This window comes from Budorcas taxicolor, chromosome 8 (assembly GCF_023091745.1).
Source record: "Budorcas taxicolor isolate Tak-1 chromosome 8, Takin1.1, whole genome shotgun sequence".
Taxonomy (NCBI): Eukaryota; Metazoa; Chordata; class Mammalia; order Artiodactyla; family Bovidae; genus Budorcas; species Budorcas taxicolor.
The window spans coordinates 63,082,477-63,096,221 of record NC_068917.1 but is presented as its reverse complement, the minus strand read 5'-3'; the positions used below and the strand labels follow the sequence as shown (position 1 = coordinate 63,096,221).

The 13,745-nt window shown below is 43.9% G+C and overlaps 1 protein-coding gene across 1 annotated transcript; it reads left to right on the top strand.

The window, feature by feature from the left end:
- Positions 1-6,158: 6,158 nt before the first annotated feature.
- LOC128052181 (olfactory receptor 13C7-like) lies at positions 6,159-7,115 on the top strand. The gene has a single exon (XM_052644646.1). It carries the CDS (start codon positions 6,159-6,161, stop codon positions 7,113-7,115), a length of 957 nt encoding a protein of 318 aa, XP_052500606.1.
- Positions 7,116-13,745: the final 6,630 nt, after the last annotated feature.

Genomic DNA, 13,745 nt, shown 5'->3' with positions numbered 1-13,745 from the left:
GCAGCATGAGCAACACCTGGGAGCTTTTTGGGCATGTAGAATCTTGAGGCCCATTCCAGACCTACTGAGTTAGAATCTACATTTTAACAAGATTCCCCAGGTAATTCATATGCATAGTACACATTGGGAAGTATTAGTTAAGAGTGTACAGTGGGGGGCTACCCTAGTGGTCTAGTGGTTAAGAATCCACCTGCTAGTACAGGGGACACGGATTCAATCCCTGATCCGGGAACTAGAATCCCACAGGTGGCAGAGCAACTAAGCCTGCTCACCGCAACTAGACAGCTCTCACATCACACTGAAAGATCCCGCACGATGTAACAAAGATCTCTCATGCTGCAACTAAGGTCTGACATGGCCAAATAAACAAATAAGATATCTCTCTATATATAAAGAGTATACAGTGGATGTGTGGTGTTCCTTCAGACCCGACTCTCACCTACCTCGGGCTGAAGCTCTCATAGCCTCAGCTGCTCAGAGTGTTGACAGTGCATCCCTCTGCTGGCCTGCCCTTGGTCCAAGACGGTTACCTCACCCAAAGTCACATTCCCTTCCCAGAGGCAGCACACATCTACTGATGAGTCATTGTCAATATAGAGTCCTGATCGTCCTTGCTTTCGATGGGGATGACTCTTAAGAGCCATCCCAGCCTGAGAGCTTCCTCATGACGGAGTTCTTCCTCTGCTCAGCCCTGCTTCATTCCCCACCCCCTACTCCACAGGTGTTGATCTTAGCAGCACTCCCCAGTCAGCATCTTGCATGAAAATCTCCCCACCAGAGCCCACTTCCTGGAAGACCCAACCCGGGACAGAGAACGATGGTCAGTCTCGGCACTGACACATGAACCTCGTGTGGGGTTCCCAGAGCACGTTCTTAAGTGTTTCCTGCAGCCTGACTCCCAAGGAAAGTAACTCAACAAATTCCTTTTGTTCAGACAAAAAAAAATTATCCCCTAAAAACAGCTTGCTAAATTCAATTCTCTTACTTTTCAGTTCTATAAATGGAACTTCATTTGTATTTACCGTATGAGTATCTTTACTCCAACTCAGAGAACTGGCAGGGCTGTGTTACACCCTGGGCATATGAGTGCGGTATCAGGTCTACAAGGTTTTATCTGAGGATAAAGATGTTTGATGTCTGGAAAATATGTTGGCTCTTAACTGCAAACAAAATAAATTAAATTAAAAACTCTCAAAAATCTCTTGATAATTGTATATTTACATGCCTACAAAGGGGAACATATGTCAACCACAGTAATGGGTAAATTTCTGTATTCACGTGCCATATGTTAAAACAATTGGTACTTAGGTACTTCTACAGGAACTCCTGGGCTTTCATGATTATTGTTGAGAAGACATAGAATTACAAATTAAATAAGTCACTTGTAAGTCAAATAGTTTTAATAACAGAAGTAGAAAAATTATTTCAGATTTACCACAAGATCATACTTAAAATGAGATGTAGGTACATTTTGACAGGATGTGGGGTGGGAACTCTAAGAGTCCCCAGGCCTGTGACAGCCTTCAGATGAACCTGATAGTTACAGATATATTGGGTTGTAGTGCCTAAAATTTAATTAGCACACAGGTGCTCAATAAGACAGACAGACTTCGCTTGCCAATTAACTTTCAACTTTCCTTTGCCCACCTTCACCTCTTGTGCTCAGAGAGATGTGGGGCATGTGGCTGGTAGACTTCTTTGTGAGGTCCAAGATGGGGACACTTTTCCCTAAGAGATAACCCTAACCATGCCAGCCTGTACCCGTGGGTGGTAGAGATCCCCAAGCAGGGGCTCTAGGGCTCCTTCTTCTCAGTCCTTATGGAAATGATGAAAGCATGGATGGAGTGGGCTGAATCCACACTCTAAGATGAGACCTCTGCATTTCCCGTGTACTAACAGGGACTATGATGCCTGCAGGGTGACAAGGATATAGAAAGAACTCGGACTGCAACTTCCTTCATCTTACCAATAAGTATTAGTACTTAGGATCTTTTTATTAGCAAATTATCCTGCTGCTGCTGCTGCTAAGTCGCTTCAGTCATGTCCGACTCTGTGCGACCCCATAGACGGCAGCCCACCAGGCTCCCCTGTTCCTGGGATTCTCCAGGCAAGAACACTGGAGTGGGTTGCCATTTCCTTCTCCAGTGCATGAAAGTGAAAAGTGAAAAGTGAAAGTGAAATCGCTCAGTCGTGTCCAACTCTTCGCGACCGCATGGACTGCAGCCTACCAGGCTCCTCCGTCCATGGAATTTTCCAGGCAAGAGTGCTGGAGTGGGGTGCCATTGCCTTCTCCAAGCAAATTATCCTACTTCTCTTTAAAACAAATCTTTTTTTTTTCTTCTTCTTCTCCTGTTCCCCAAGTGTGCTTACATCTGACTTTCGGTTAAACAAATCAGCAGTTAGTTTTTACATTTTCAGAACTGTGCTCACCACTAATCAAGGTCAGGTATTCCCCAAGAACACGGCTCTCACGAGGCTACCCTTGCAGGTGCCTGTGACTCAGCACCCCCTTTTCAGATTCTTTTTTTTTCAATTGAAGTATAGTTGATATTCAAGGTTGTGTTAGTTTCTGATATTCAGCAAAATGACCAGTTATATACACACACACACACACACACACACTAAGACCAGTCTTCACCAGTTGCTTTTGATAGAGATTAGGCTTCAATCCAGAGAAGGCAATGGCACCCCACTCTAGTACTCTTGCCTGGAAAATCCTATGGATGGAGGAGCCTGGTGGGCTGTGGTCCATGGGGTCGCTAAGAGTCGGATATGACTGAGTGACTTCACTTTCACTTTTCACTTTCACGCATTGGAGAAGGAAATGGCAACCCACTCCAGTGTTCTTGCCTGGAGAATCCCAGGGACGGGGGAGCCTGGTGGGCTTCCGTCTATGGGGTCGCACAGAGTCAGACACTACTGAAGCGACTTAGCAGCAGCAGGCTTCAATCCAAAGCTCCTCACCTCCTCCCAGCCTTCCCCCTCATCCACTTCTAAGGGAAACACACCATCCTCAGGTCTACTGAGCAGGCTCGGTCATGTCCCATACCACCTGACTCACCTCACTGTCCCCCGGTGAGACTACCTGAAAGATTCCATGTTCCTAACCACCAGAGATCTCCAACTATCCAGAAGCCAGTTACCTGCCTGGCCTGTGACTCCGGAGCAATTTCCACCTACGGCATGACCCTGTTGCTCTTTCACCAACCCCAGAGCTCTCTTCACCCCTTATGTCCTCTGCTTAAGCCTGTAATCCTCAGCTCAGTATGTCCTCTGCTTTAGCCTGTAATCCTCAGTATGATGCTGAGGGACTGCAGGGAGGGCCAGCACCTCTGTAGCAGAGGGATGACCACCTTTAGCCTTGCAGAGACAAGGGTGGAGCCCCCTTTAACAGATACCATTGTGGACAAAGCGCAATCAGACCTTAGTTCTCTCCTCTCCTCCCAGGTGGAGAAGGCAATGACAACCCACTCCACTACTCTTGCCTGGAAAATCCCATGGACAGAAGAGCCTGGTAGGCTGCAGTCCATGGGGTCACGAAGAGTCGGATACGACTGAGCGACTTCCCTTTCACTTTTTACTTTCATGCATAGGAGAAGGAAATGGCAACCCACTCCAGTGCTCTTGCCTGGAGAATCCCAGGAATGGGGGAGCCTGGTGGGCTGCCATCTATGGCGTCGCACAGAGTCGGACATTACTGAAGTGACTTAGCAGCTCCTCCCAGGAAAGTCAGCAAGGCTACGATGGAAACTTCCTAATCTAAGGAACATTAGTGAGTTAAGATTTACACAGAGCTCTGCAGCTTATCTAATTGGGTTTATGAAACACGGGCCCTACACTCCTGTGAGGCCTCCACCAAACTTTAAATTGCTTCTGGGATTAAAACTGGCCCCAAACAACCAGAGCTCTAGATTGCTCCATGGCTCCTTGACAGAACCTCTGGAGAGAGGGCCAGGGGCAAAGAGCATGACCGCCAGGACCTCGGGAAGCAGTTCCTTGAGCTGTTCTGCCTCCTGCTAGCTCACTGCGGGTGGGCAAGACCAGGGAAGGGAGCAATCAGAGCCCCTGCAGCTATGGCCAATGCCCAATTCTCATTCACTGGCTGTGAACTCTGAAGGGACTGCTCGGCTCCAAGACAGCTACACAGAGCTTCCTGCATGCTTCCAGGCACAGCCTCACCAGCAGGGGATGGTCAGGGCAGGCAGTTCAAGCCGTCACCTCCCTGCCCAAGACCTCCTGCCCAGGTGAGCTCCTGTCCCCACCGTGGCCTCCTCCCCACATGGGGCACAGACCTGTTTCTCTCTGTGGCCAAACCTTCTTCAGATTGGTGGGGAGCAGAGGATAGGTGGCACGAGTAGGGACCTAGTCACAGCTTCCATCTCTCTGAAGGGTTTTAAGGGGAAGGGAGCAGGCACGGCCTGGAAGTCTAGACCCACTTTGGGGCAGAGCAGGGTTGAGGAGTGGGGATGATATTAGGAAAAGGAAGTTTCTGTTTAGTTTAAAGGAAAACTTTCCAACAATAGAGGATCTCTGATCAAGGAATGGGAGCTATGTACTCACATAACTCAAGGTATTCAAAGGAGCAATTGGAAAAATTGGGTCTCATAGAAAGTATTTACACAACGGAGGCGAAAGAGGCAAGACCAGTTATTTTACAACATTCCTGCCTAGTCTGACACTCTCTGGTCAACAGTATTAATATCTTGAATAACAGATCTCTTTTTCTCGAATGTTCCTGACACCTACAGTTAATCTCCTCTAATAATTGCATGAGGATAGCTTCAGACTCTGCCTGGTTCCTCCCACCCAATTTCCCCCAGCCAGCACCAGTGTAATAGTCACAGATGCAGTGAATGAAGCCCAGGGACACACTGCTATGAGGCAAATGTCTTCGAGAAAGGTGTGACACCTCTATTTCACAGGAGTGTCCTGGGGAAGTGAGGATGACCAAGACTTCATAATCAGTCCTTTGTTCCTCAGGAACCTGCTCTGGTATGAATGGAGCAAAACTACATTCAGAGAGATGAAGGGAGAAGCTGAGGAGCCAGGCTCCATCCTAGCCCTATCTTCACTGAGCTTTAGTTTCATCTGTAATGTGAGAACTCTAGGCTTGAGTTTTTCTCTAATGTACTAGACCTACTTCTCTCTGGTGACTGAAGTGCATCCTATAGGCATGTCTCCTTTGAGCCACTCCTCTGCAAAGCTGGGTAGAATTGTCTGTTTTCCTGTGGGGGAGAAAACATTATCATAGCACTGCAGTGGCTTTAACCAGCTCAGGAATAGAAGGGCCTGAGCTAGGAGCTGCGACTTACAAAACCGCTCCAAAAGCATGGAGCTTGGTCCAAAAGTCACTGATGCTCATACTTGGAGGCATGATGGACACTTGTCCTTGGACCCTGTCCCTGCTTCCCAGCCCCAAGGGCTGGTGAAGTCTGAGGAAGCTGCAGTTCTGGGGGCAAAGGCCATGGGTAGAGAGAGGGGATATGGACTGGCAGTGGTCTTCTGACCAGAAACTCCTTACTGATAGTGCATCAAAGGGAGGTCACCAACCAGACTCACAAGAAATGAAGGAGAAACCAGGCACCAAGTAACTAATGTTGCTGCTACGCAGACCCTAATACTCCTGGCCTCTGCTCACCACATTCTGTGTAGGACTCCATGTGGAGCCAAATTATCATCAGAAGAGTATTACACAAGCACAGAATTAGAGCCAGGAAAGTGAGTGAGGTGATGGCAATTGTCAGCATCACTAAGTGTGACAGCCTGAAGCCCCCAAGGACCTGCAGGGACAATGTGGGGACAGGCAGGCCGGGATCAGGAAGCACACCCTCAGAGTTCCTCTCTTACAGTCCTCATGGGGATCCATGCTTATACATCCCTCCCTTCAAGTGAATTAACATTACTGATTAGGCTAAAATTCTATCATCTATCATGGTTTGATTAGATTTCCAGGGTCTGCTTTTCCTGCTCTAAATTTGATATATCCTGACTTTTAAGGTAACTTTAGTGAACAGTGAATTTCATCCTTTAGATGCAAATACTATAAGTTAGCATGTCAAAGGTTAAATTTAATTATAAATTCTGGAAGTACATATTGATCCCCATAAACATGTGTTTCCTGTCCTCAGTTTTCCTGAGGGTAGAAGAGACAATTTAAAATGAAACTGGCCAACCAATCCACTGTGGCAGGATTCATCTTGCTGGGGCTGTCAGATCAGCCGAAGCTGGAGAAAATGTTCTTTGTGCTCATCCTGCTCACGTACCTGGTGATCCTGCTGGGCAATGGGGTCCTCATCCTGGTGACCATCCTTGACTCCCGCCTGCACACGCCCATGTACTTCTTCCTGGGGAACCTCTCCTTCCTGGACATCTGCTACACAACCTCTTCAGTCCCCCTGGTCCTGGATGGCTTCCTGACCCCCAGGAAAACTATCCCCTTCTCAGCCTGTGCCATACAGATGTTCCTCTCTTTTGCCATGGGAGCCACAGAGTGTGTGCTTCTGGGCATGATGGCATTTGATCGCTACATGGCCATCTGCAACCCCCTGAGATACCCTGTGGTCATGAGAAAGACTGTCTATGTGTCCATGGCTGCCAGCTCCTGGCTGGCTGGTGGAGCTAACTCCTTGGTACAGATCTCTCTTGCAGTACAGTTACCCTTCTGTGGGGACAATGTCATCAACCACTTCACATGTGAGATCCTGGCTGTTCTGAAGTTGGCCTGTGCTGACATCTCCATCAATGTGGTCAGTATGGGGGTGGCCAATGTGATCTTCCTGGGGGTCCCAGTTCTGCTCATCTTTGTCTCCTACATCTTCATCCTCACCACCATCCTGAGGATCCCCTCAGTTGAGGGGAGGAAAAAGGCCTTCTCTACCTGCTCTGCCCACCTCACTGTGGTGGTCATCTTCTATGGGACTATTCTTTTCATGTATGGGAAGCCCAAATCCAAGGACCCCCTAGGGGCAGATAACCAGGATGTTTCAGACAAGCTCATCTCCCTCTTCTACGGGGTGCTGATTCCCATGCTCAACCCCATCATTTACAGCCTCAGAAACAAGGATGTGAAGGTCACTGTGAAGAATCTTGTGAGTCAGAAATGCTTCCCTAAGTGACGGTGGGAGAAAGCAATGAGTGTATCTTGCAGTTCTCTAGGGGATCCCCTAGGGACTGGCCACTTGGTAAGCATAGACCGGCTCCATGATCCTCCACATCAGTATCATCACAAGACTGATACCCAAAATGCACGTATAGATAGGGCTTTTCTGAATAACTTAAAATAGAACATCAAGTCTTTAGAATGAAGAGGGGGCTATGCTTAATCACCTAGAAGCAAGGATAAGTGACTATTGGAATATATTTTTATTCTGAAAAAAAAACAATAAAAATTAAAATTTTATACAAAATTGCTTCTTTCTTTGTTCATGTGCAGACTAGCTCCAACTTGTACATGTAATCATGTTGTTTTCTGCTCACTGTATAATGGGGAGCACGGCAGTGAGGAAAAGTCACTTCTTTTTAAAATTTATTTCTTTTTAATTAGAGGATAACTGCTTTATAATATTATTTGTTTCTGCCCATACATCAACATGAATCAGCCATAGGTATACATAAGTCCTCTCCCCCTTGAACTTCCTTTCTGAAAAGTCATTGCTTAACTGGTGTCCAAACCAAAAACCAATCTGCCATTTTGGAAAATTATCAAAACCAAAACATCCCAAATGACAATATTTAGCCCCCTTTTCACTGCAGGGGCTCAGAGTGTTTCTCAGAGCCAATTTTATATCCCAAATATAAAATCCCAGAGCCAATTTTGGGAAACTCCTTCTTCTCCTCTGTACATAGAGCACATCTATGCCTATACAGATTTGCAGAAGAGTTGTTTCAACACCAACTGAAATTAGATATTGCAGGCCAAGGGCAAAATTTATAGAAGTCTCTATTTAATCACTGTCGTTCTGACTCTTTGTGACCCCGTGGACTGCAGTGCACCAGGCTTCCCTGTCCTTCACTACCTCCTGGAGTTTGCTCAAGCTCATGTCCATTGGGTCGATGATACTCTGAGTCCTTTCCTTTCCCTGGAATTAATGTTTGCAACCATCCAAACCTCCGTGGTCACACTTGATCATATCTAAGATTTGGATCGAACATGGGCACCAGCTGCTAAAATATCTTTCTGTAATGACCCTTGTGGTTAAAAGCATAGACTGTGAAGCTAAACTCATGTCGAGTGCCTCTGACTATGTAACTTCAGGCACATTACAAACATTACTTCATATCATAGACTCTTGTTTTCTAATGTGTCAAACAGTGTTGATTAAACCAACCCCAAGGAGTTGTGGTGGGGATTAAATTAAAATGGGGCATCATATATATTAAAAATGCACACTGGTCAGCAAAGAATAGCCTCTCAATTAATAAATGAACAGTGTTTATTATTAATGAAATATGTTAAATAATTTCTTTGAGGGAGCTTCATGACACAGATAGAGTTCAAAATCACACTTAATTGGATCAATTTGTTTTTTATTGCAGCACACTTTTGGCCAGATTTCTAGCTTATGAACCAACAATCTCACTTCTCTGGGCATTTTCCCATCACCCCTCATCCTCATCCACAGAGATGAGGGACTCAGGTTTGTGCTGTCTGATGCTAACTCTATCTAGAACAAGCAGGTTCTTTCTGCCAGATTTTGGGGATTGTCATTAATGCCCAAAGACTTGCTGGATCTATAACATGTAAACATGGGAGCTACAAGGAAATCATGTTTGAACATGTGTCTTGGGGAACTAACTGTACATAATAAACCAATATGTATTATATAGTATAATATACAGCTAATGTATATATTAAGTCTAGATAGGAAATAAAGTTTATTTTGGCAGAGAGTGTTAAACAGAAAACAAGTCTGCAAATATAAAAGAACAGCCAAAGAGCAAAGACAGGAGATGAAGGCATCTTCCTATGTTCTCAGTTCTTGGTTTCCTTTTTTCCCTAGATCTGGCCACATTACTGCACTTTTGCCTCCAAAGGACACCCCTACATCCTGATACTAGATTCTATTTTTCACTAATCTACATTGTTACTTGCTTTGGGGGGGGGGGTAATAAAAGTCACATCTAATATGATTACTAACTTGCGTGAAATAGATACACTCTTTCCTGTGCATGTGCAGAGTGCCAGGCCTTGTGCACTGCAAAAGTCTTTTAGAAACCAGTTTTGAAATAATCATTCTGAAGTCAACATGTAGTGCTTCTTGCAATCAATTATCCATTCCTGCTACAGTGGATTTGCTCTCTGTGGATTCTATCACCCGTGAATTTGGAACATGTCTAGGGGTTGATGTATTACAGGAGGTCTAGGTTCAAATCTTTGCCCTCCCACATAGAGCTGGGTGGCCATGAGTGTGTCCTCTGTGCTTGAAAAATATTCATCTGCACAATGAAGGGGGCGTACAGAATATCTCAGGTGACCCCCACCTGTGAATTTCCCTGAACCTATGGTTCCTTTCTCTAGTGGGATGGTCCCTTGAAGAGAACACAGCAATGTCTTATAGTAGTATTTCATTTTTTGAAGCTGAGTGTGGTATTTCTCACCTCCTTAACATTCTGTGTTCCAAGAGATTCTTCAGAGCCTCCATCTTCCCCTCTAGGCTCAACAAACAATAAAATGATTCAGGGAGCTGATGTTATCCAACCTCTGCTATTGGTACAACTGAGTTGTCATGATAGCAGAAGGCTATCTGTGGGCTAACCATCAGGGCCTCGCATTCACAGACTGATGTAGCTACTTCAGCAGCTGAATATTCGAACTGGCAGCAAGAGACCAACCTTCATTTGAAAAGACTCATCAGCCACCTGGTCGTGAGCTGATTGCATTAGACCATTTTCCTTCTGGAAGGGACAGAGACTCACCTTGACTAAAATCAACACCTTTTCTGACTATAGGTCATCTTTCCTCTCTATAGGGTATTAGCAAATATCACTCTCTGAAAGCTCATGGAAGGTTTGATTTAACAGCATGGAATCCTGCACAAAATCTCATCAGACCAAGGGGCTCATTTACCAAAGTAGATGCTGCTGTGGAATCAATATTATGGGTTCCACTGACCCTTCCACATCATGCACCATCCAGAAGTAGCTGGCCAAACACAGTTGACATAATGGCCTTTTGAAAGCTAAGGCACTGGCAGTTGCAGATGAAAACAACAATGAGATACCACTACACATCATCAGAACGGCTAAAATTTTAGACTGACAACACCAAATGTTGGCAAGAATGTGATATGAGACATCTTGTGTTTTTAGGATAAGAATGTAAAATAGTACACATGCTTTGGCATAAGACCTATCCATTTCTTAGAAAACTAAGTGTAAACCTGTGTTATGATCCAGAATCTCATTCAGGTATTTAGCCAAGAAAAGTTGTAATATACATCTACAAAAGAACTTGTATGAAAGTGTTAATAATGGTTTATTCATAACAGCCAAAACTAGAAACAGCTCAGATGTCCATCAAGAAGAAGATGGATAAACAAAGATGTACATTTAATGAAATACTACTCAGTAATAGAAAGGGACAAGCTAAAAAACCATGTAAAAACATGACAGATTTTAAGAACCTTATTCTGTATATAAAGACTTGCACATGATTCCATTTATTTGATGTTTCTGAAAAGGTAATACTTTAAAAAGAGTGAAGAATATTAGGAGACTGCTAATAATAATAATTTATATTCTTGCCTTGGGAACCACATGAACAGTATGAAAAGGCAAAAAGATAGGACACTGAAAGAGGAACTCCCCAGGTCAGTAGGTGCCCAATATGCTACTGGAGATCAGTGGAGAAATAACTCCAGAAAGAATGTAGGGATAGAACCAAAGCAAAAACAATAACCAGTTGTGGATGTGACTGGTGATAGAAGCAAAGGTCTGATGCTGTAAAGAGCAATATTGCATAGGAACCTGGAATATTAGGTCCATGAATCAAGGCAAATTGGAAGTGGTCAAACAAGAGATGGCAAGAGTGAATGTCGACATTCTAGGAATCAGCAAACTAAGATAGACTGGAATGGGTGAATTTAACTCAGATGACCATTATATCTACTATGTGGGCAGGAATCCCTTCGAAGAAATGGGTAGCCATCATGGTCAACAAAAGAGTCTGAAATGCTGTACTTGGATGCAATCTCAAAAATGACAGAATGATCTCTGTTCGTTTTCAAGGCAAACCATTCAATATCACGGTAATCCAAGCTTATGTCCCAATCAGTAGTAATGCTGAAGAAGCTGAAGTTGAACGGTTCATGAAGACCTACAATACCTTTAAGAACTAACACCCCCAAAAGATGTCCTTTTTATTATAGGGGACTGGAATGCAAAAGTAGGAAGTCAAGAAAACACCTGGAGTAACAGACAAATTTGGCCATGGAATACAGAATGAAGCAGGGCAAAGGCTAATAGAGTTCTGCCAAGAGAACGCACTGTTCATAGCAAACACCCTATTCCAACAACACAAGAGAAGACTCTACACAAGGACATTACCAGATAGTCAACACTGAAATCAGATTGATTACAGTCTTTGCAACCGGAGACGGAGAAGCTCTATTCAGTCAGCAAAAACAAGACCGGGAGCTGACTGTGGCTCAGATCATGAACTCCTTATTGCCAAATTCAGACTTAAATTGAAGAAAGTAGGGAAGACCACTAGACCATTCAGGTATACCTAAATCAAATCCCTAATGATTATACAGTGGAAGTGACAAATAGATTTAAGGGACTAGATCAGGACTAGAGTGCCTGATGAACTATGGACAGAGGTTTGTTACATTGTATAGGAAACAGGGATCAAGACCATCCCCATGGAAAAGAAACGCAAAAAAGCAAAATGGCTGTCTGAGGAGGACTTACAAATAGCTGTGAAAAGAAAAGGGAAAAGGAGAAAAGGAAAGATATTCCCATTTAAATGCAGAGTTCCAAAGAAAAGCAAGGAGAGATAAGAAAACCTTCTTCAGTGATCAGTGCAAAGAAATAGAAGAAAACAACAGAATGGGAAAGACTAGAGATCTCTTCAAGAAAATTAGAGATACCAAGGGAACATTTCATGCAAAGATGAGCTTGATAAAGGACAGAAATGATATGGATTTAACAGAAGCAGAAGATATTAAGAAGAGGTGGCAAGAATACACAGAAGAACTGTACAAAAAAGATCTTCACAACCCAGATAATCATGATGGTGTGATCACTCACCTAGAGCCAGACATCCCGGAATGTGAAGTCAAGTGGACCTTAGGAAGCATCACTGCGAACAAAGCTAATGGAGGTGATGAAATTCCAGTTAAGCTATTTCAAATCCTGAAAGATGATGTTGTGAAAGTGCTGCACTCAACATGCCAGCAAATTTGGAAAACTCAGCAGTGGCCTCAGGACTGGAAAAGGTCAGTTTTCATTCCAATCCCAAAGAAAGGCAATGCCAAAGAATGTTCAAACTACTGCACAATTGTACTCATCTCACATGCTAGTAAAGTAATGCTCAAAATTCTCCAAGCCAGGCTTCAGCAATATGTGAACCGTGAACTCCCTGATGTTCAAGCTGGTTTTAGAAACGGCAGAGGAACCAGAGATCAAATTGCCAACATCTGCTGGATCATGGAAAAAGCAAGAGAGTTCCAGAAAAACATCTATTTCTGCTTTCTTGACTATGCCAAAGCCTTTGACTGTGTGGATCACAATAAACTGTGGAAAATTCTGAAAGAGATGGGAATACCAGGACATCTGACCTGTCTCTTGAGAAACCTGTATGTAGGTCAGGAAGCAACAGTTAGAACTGGACATGGAACAACAGACTGGTTCCAAATAGGAAAAGGAGTACATCAAGACTGTACTTTATCACCCTGCTTATTTAACTTATATGCAGAGTACATCATGAGAAATGCTGGGCTGGAAGAAGCACAAGCTGGAATCAAGATTGCTGGGAGAAATATCAATAACCTCAGATATGCAGATGACACCACCCTTATGGCAGAAAGTGAAGTAAGCCAGAAAGAAAAACACCAATACAGTATACTAACACATATATATGGAATTTCGAAAGATGGTAATGATAACCCTGTATGCAAGACAGGAAAAGAGACACAGATGTATAGAACAGTCTTTTGGACTCTGTGGGAGAGGGCAAGGGTGGGATGATTTGGGAGAATGGCATTGAAACATGTATAATATGTATGTGAAACGAATCACCAGACCAGGTTTGACGCATGATACAGGATGCTCGGGGTTGATGCATTGGGATGACCCAGAGGGATAGTATGGGGAGGGAGGTGGGAGGGGGGTTCAGGATGGGGAACATGTGTACACCCATGGCAGATTCATGATGATGTATGGCAAAACCAATACAATATTGTAATGTAATTAGCCTCCAATTAAAATAAATAAATTCATATTAAAAAAATTTTTTAAAGAAAGTGAAGAGGAATTAAAAAGCCTCTTGATGAAAGTGAAAGAGGAGAGTGAAAAAGTTGGCTTAAAACTCAACATTCAGAAAGCTAAGATCATGGCATCTGGTCCCATCACTTCATGGGAAATAGATGGGAAACAGTGGAAACAGTGTCAGACTTTATTTTGGGGGGCTCCAAAATCACTGCAGGTGGTGATTGCAGCCATGAAATTAAAAGATGCTTACTCCTTGGAAGGAAAGTTATGACCAACCTAGATAGCATATTGAAAAGCAGAGACATTACTTTGCC

What these genes read in the sequence shown, in the direction of transcription:
- LOC128052181 (XM_052644646.1), top strand. Translation starts at nt 6,159, where the DNA reads ATGAAACTGGCCAACCAATCCACTGTGGCAGGATTCATCTTGCTGGGG.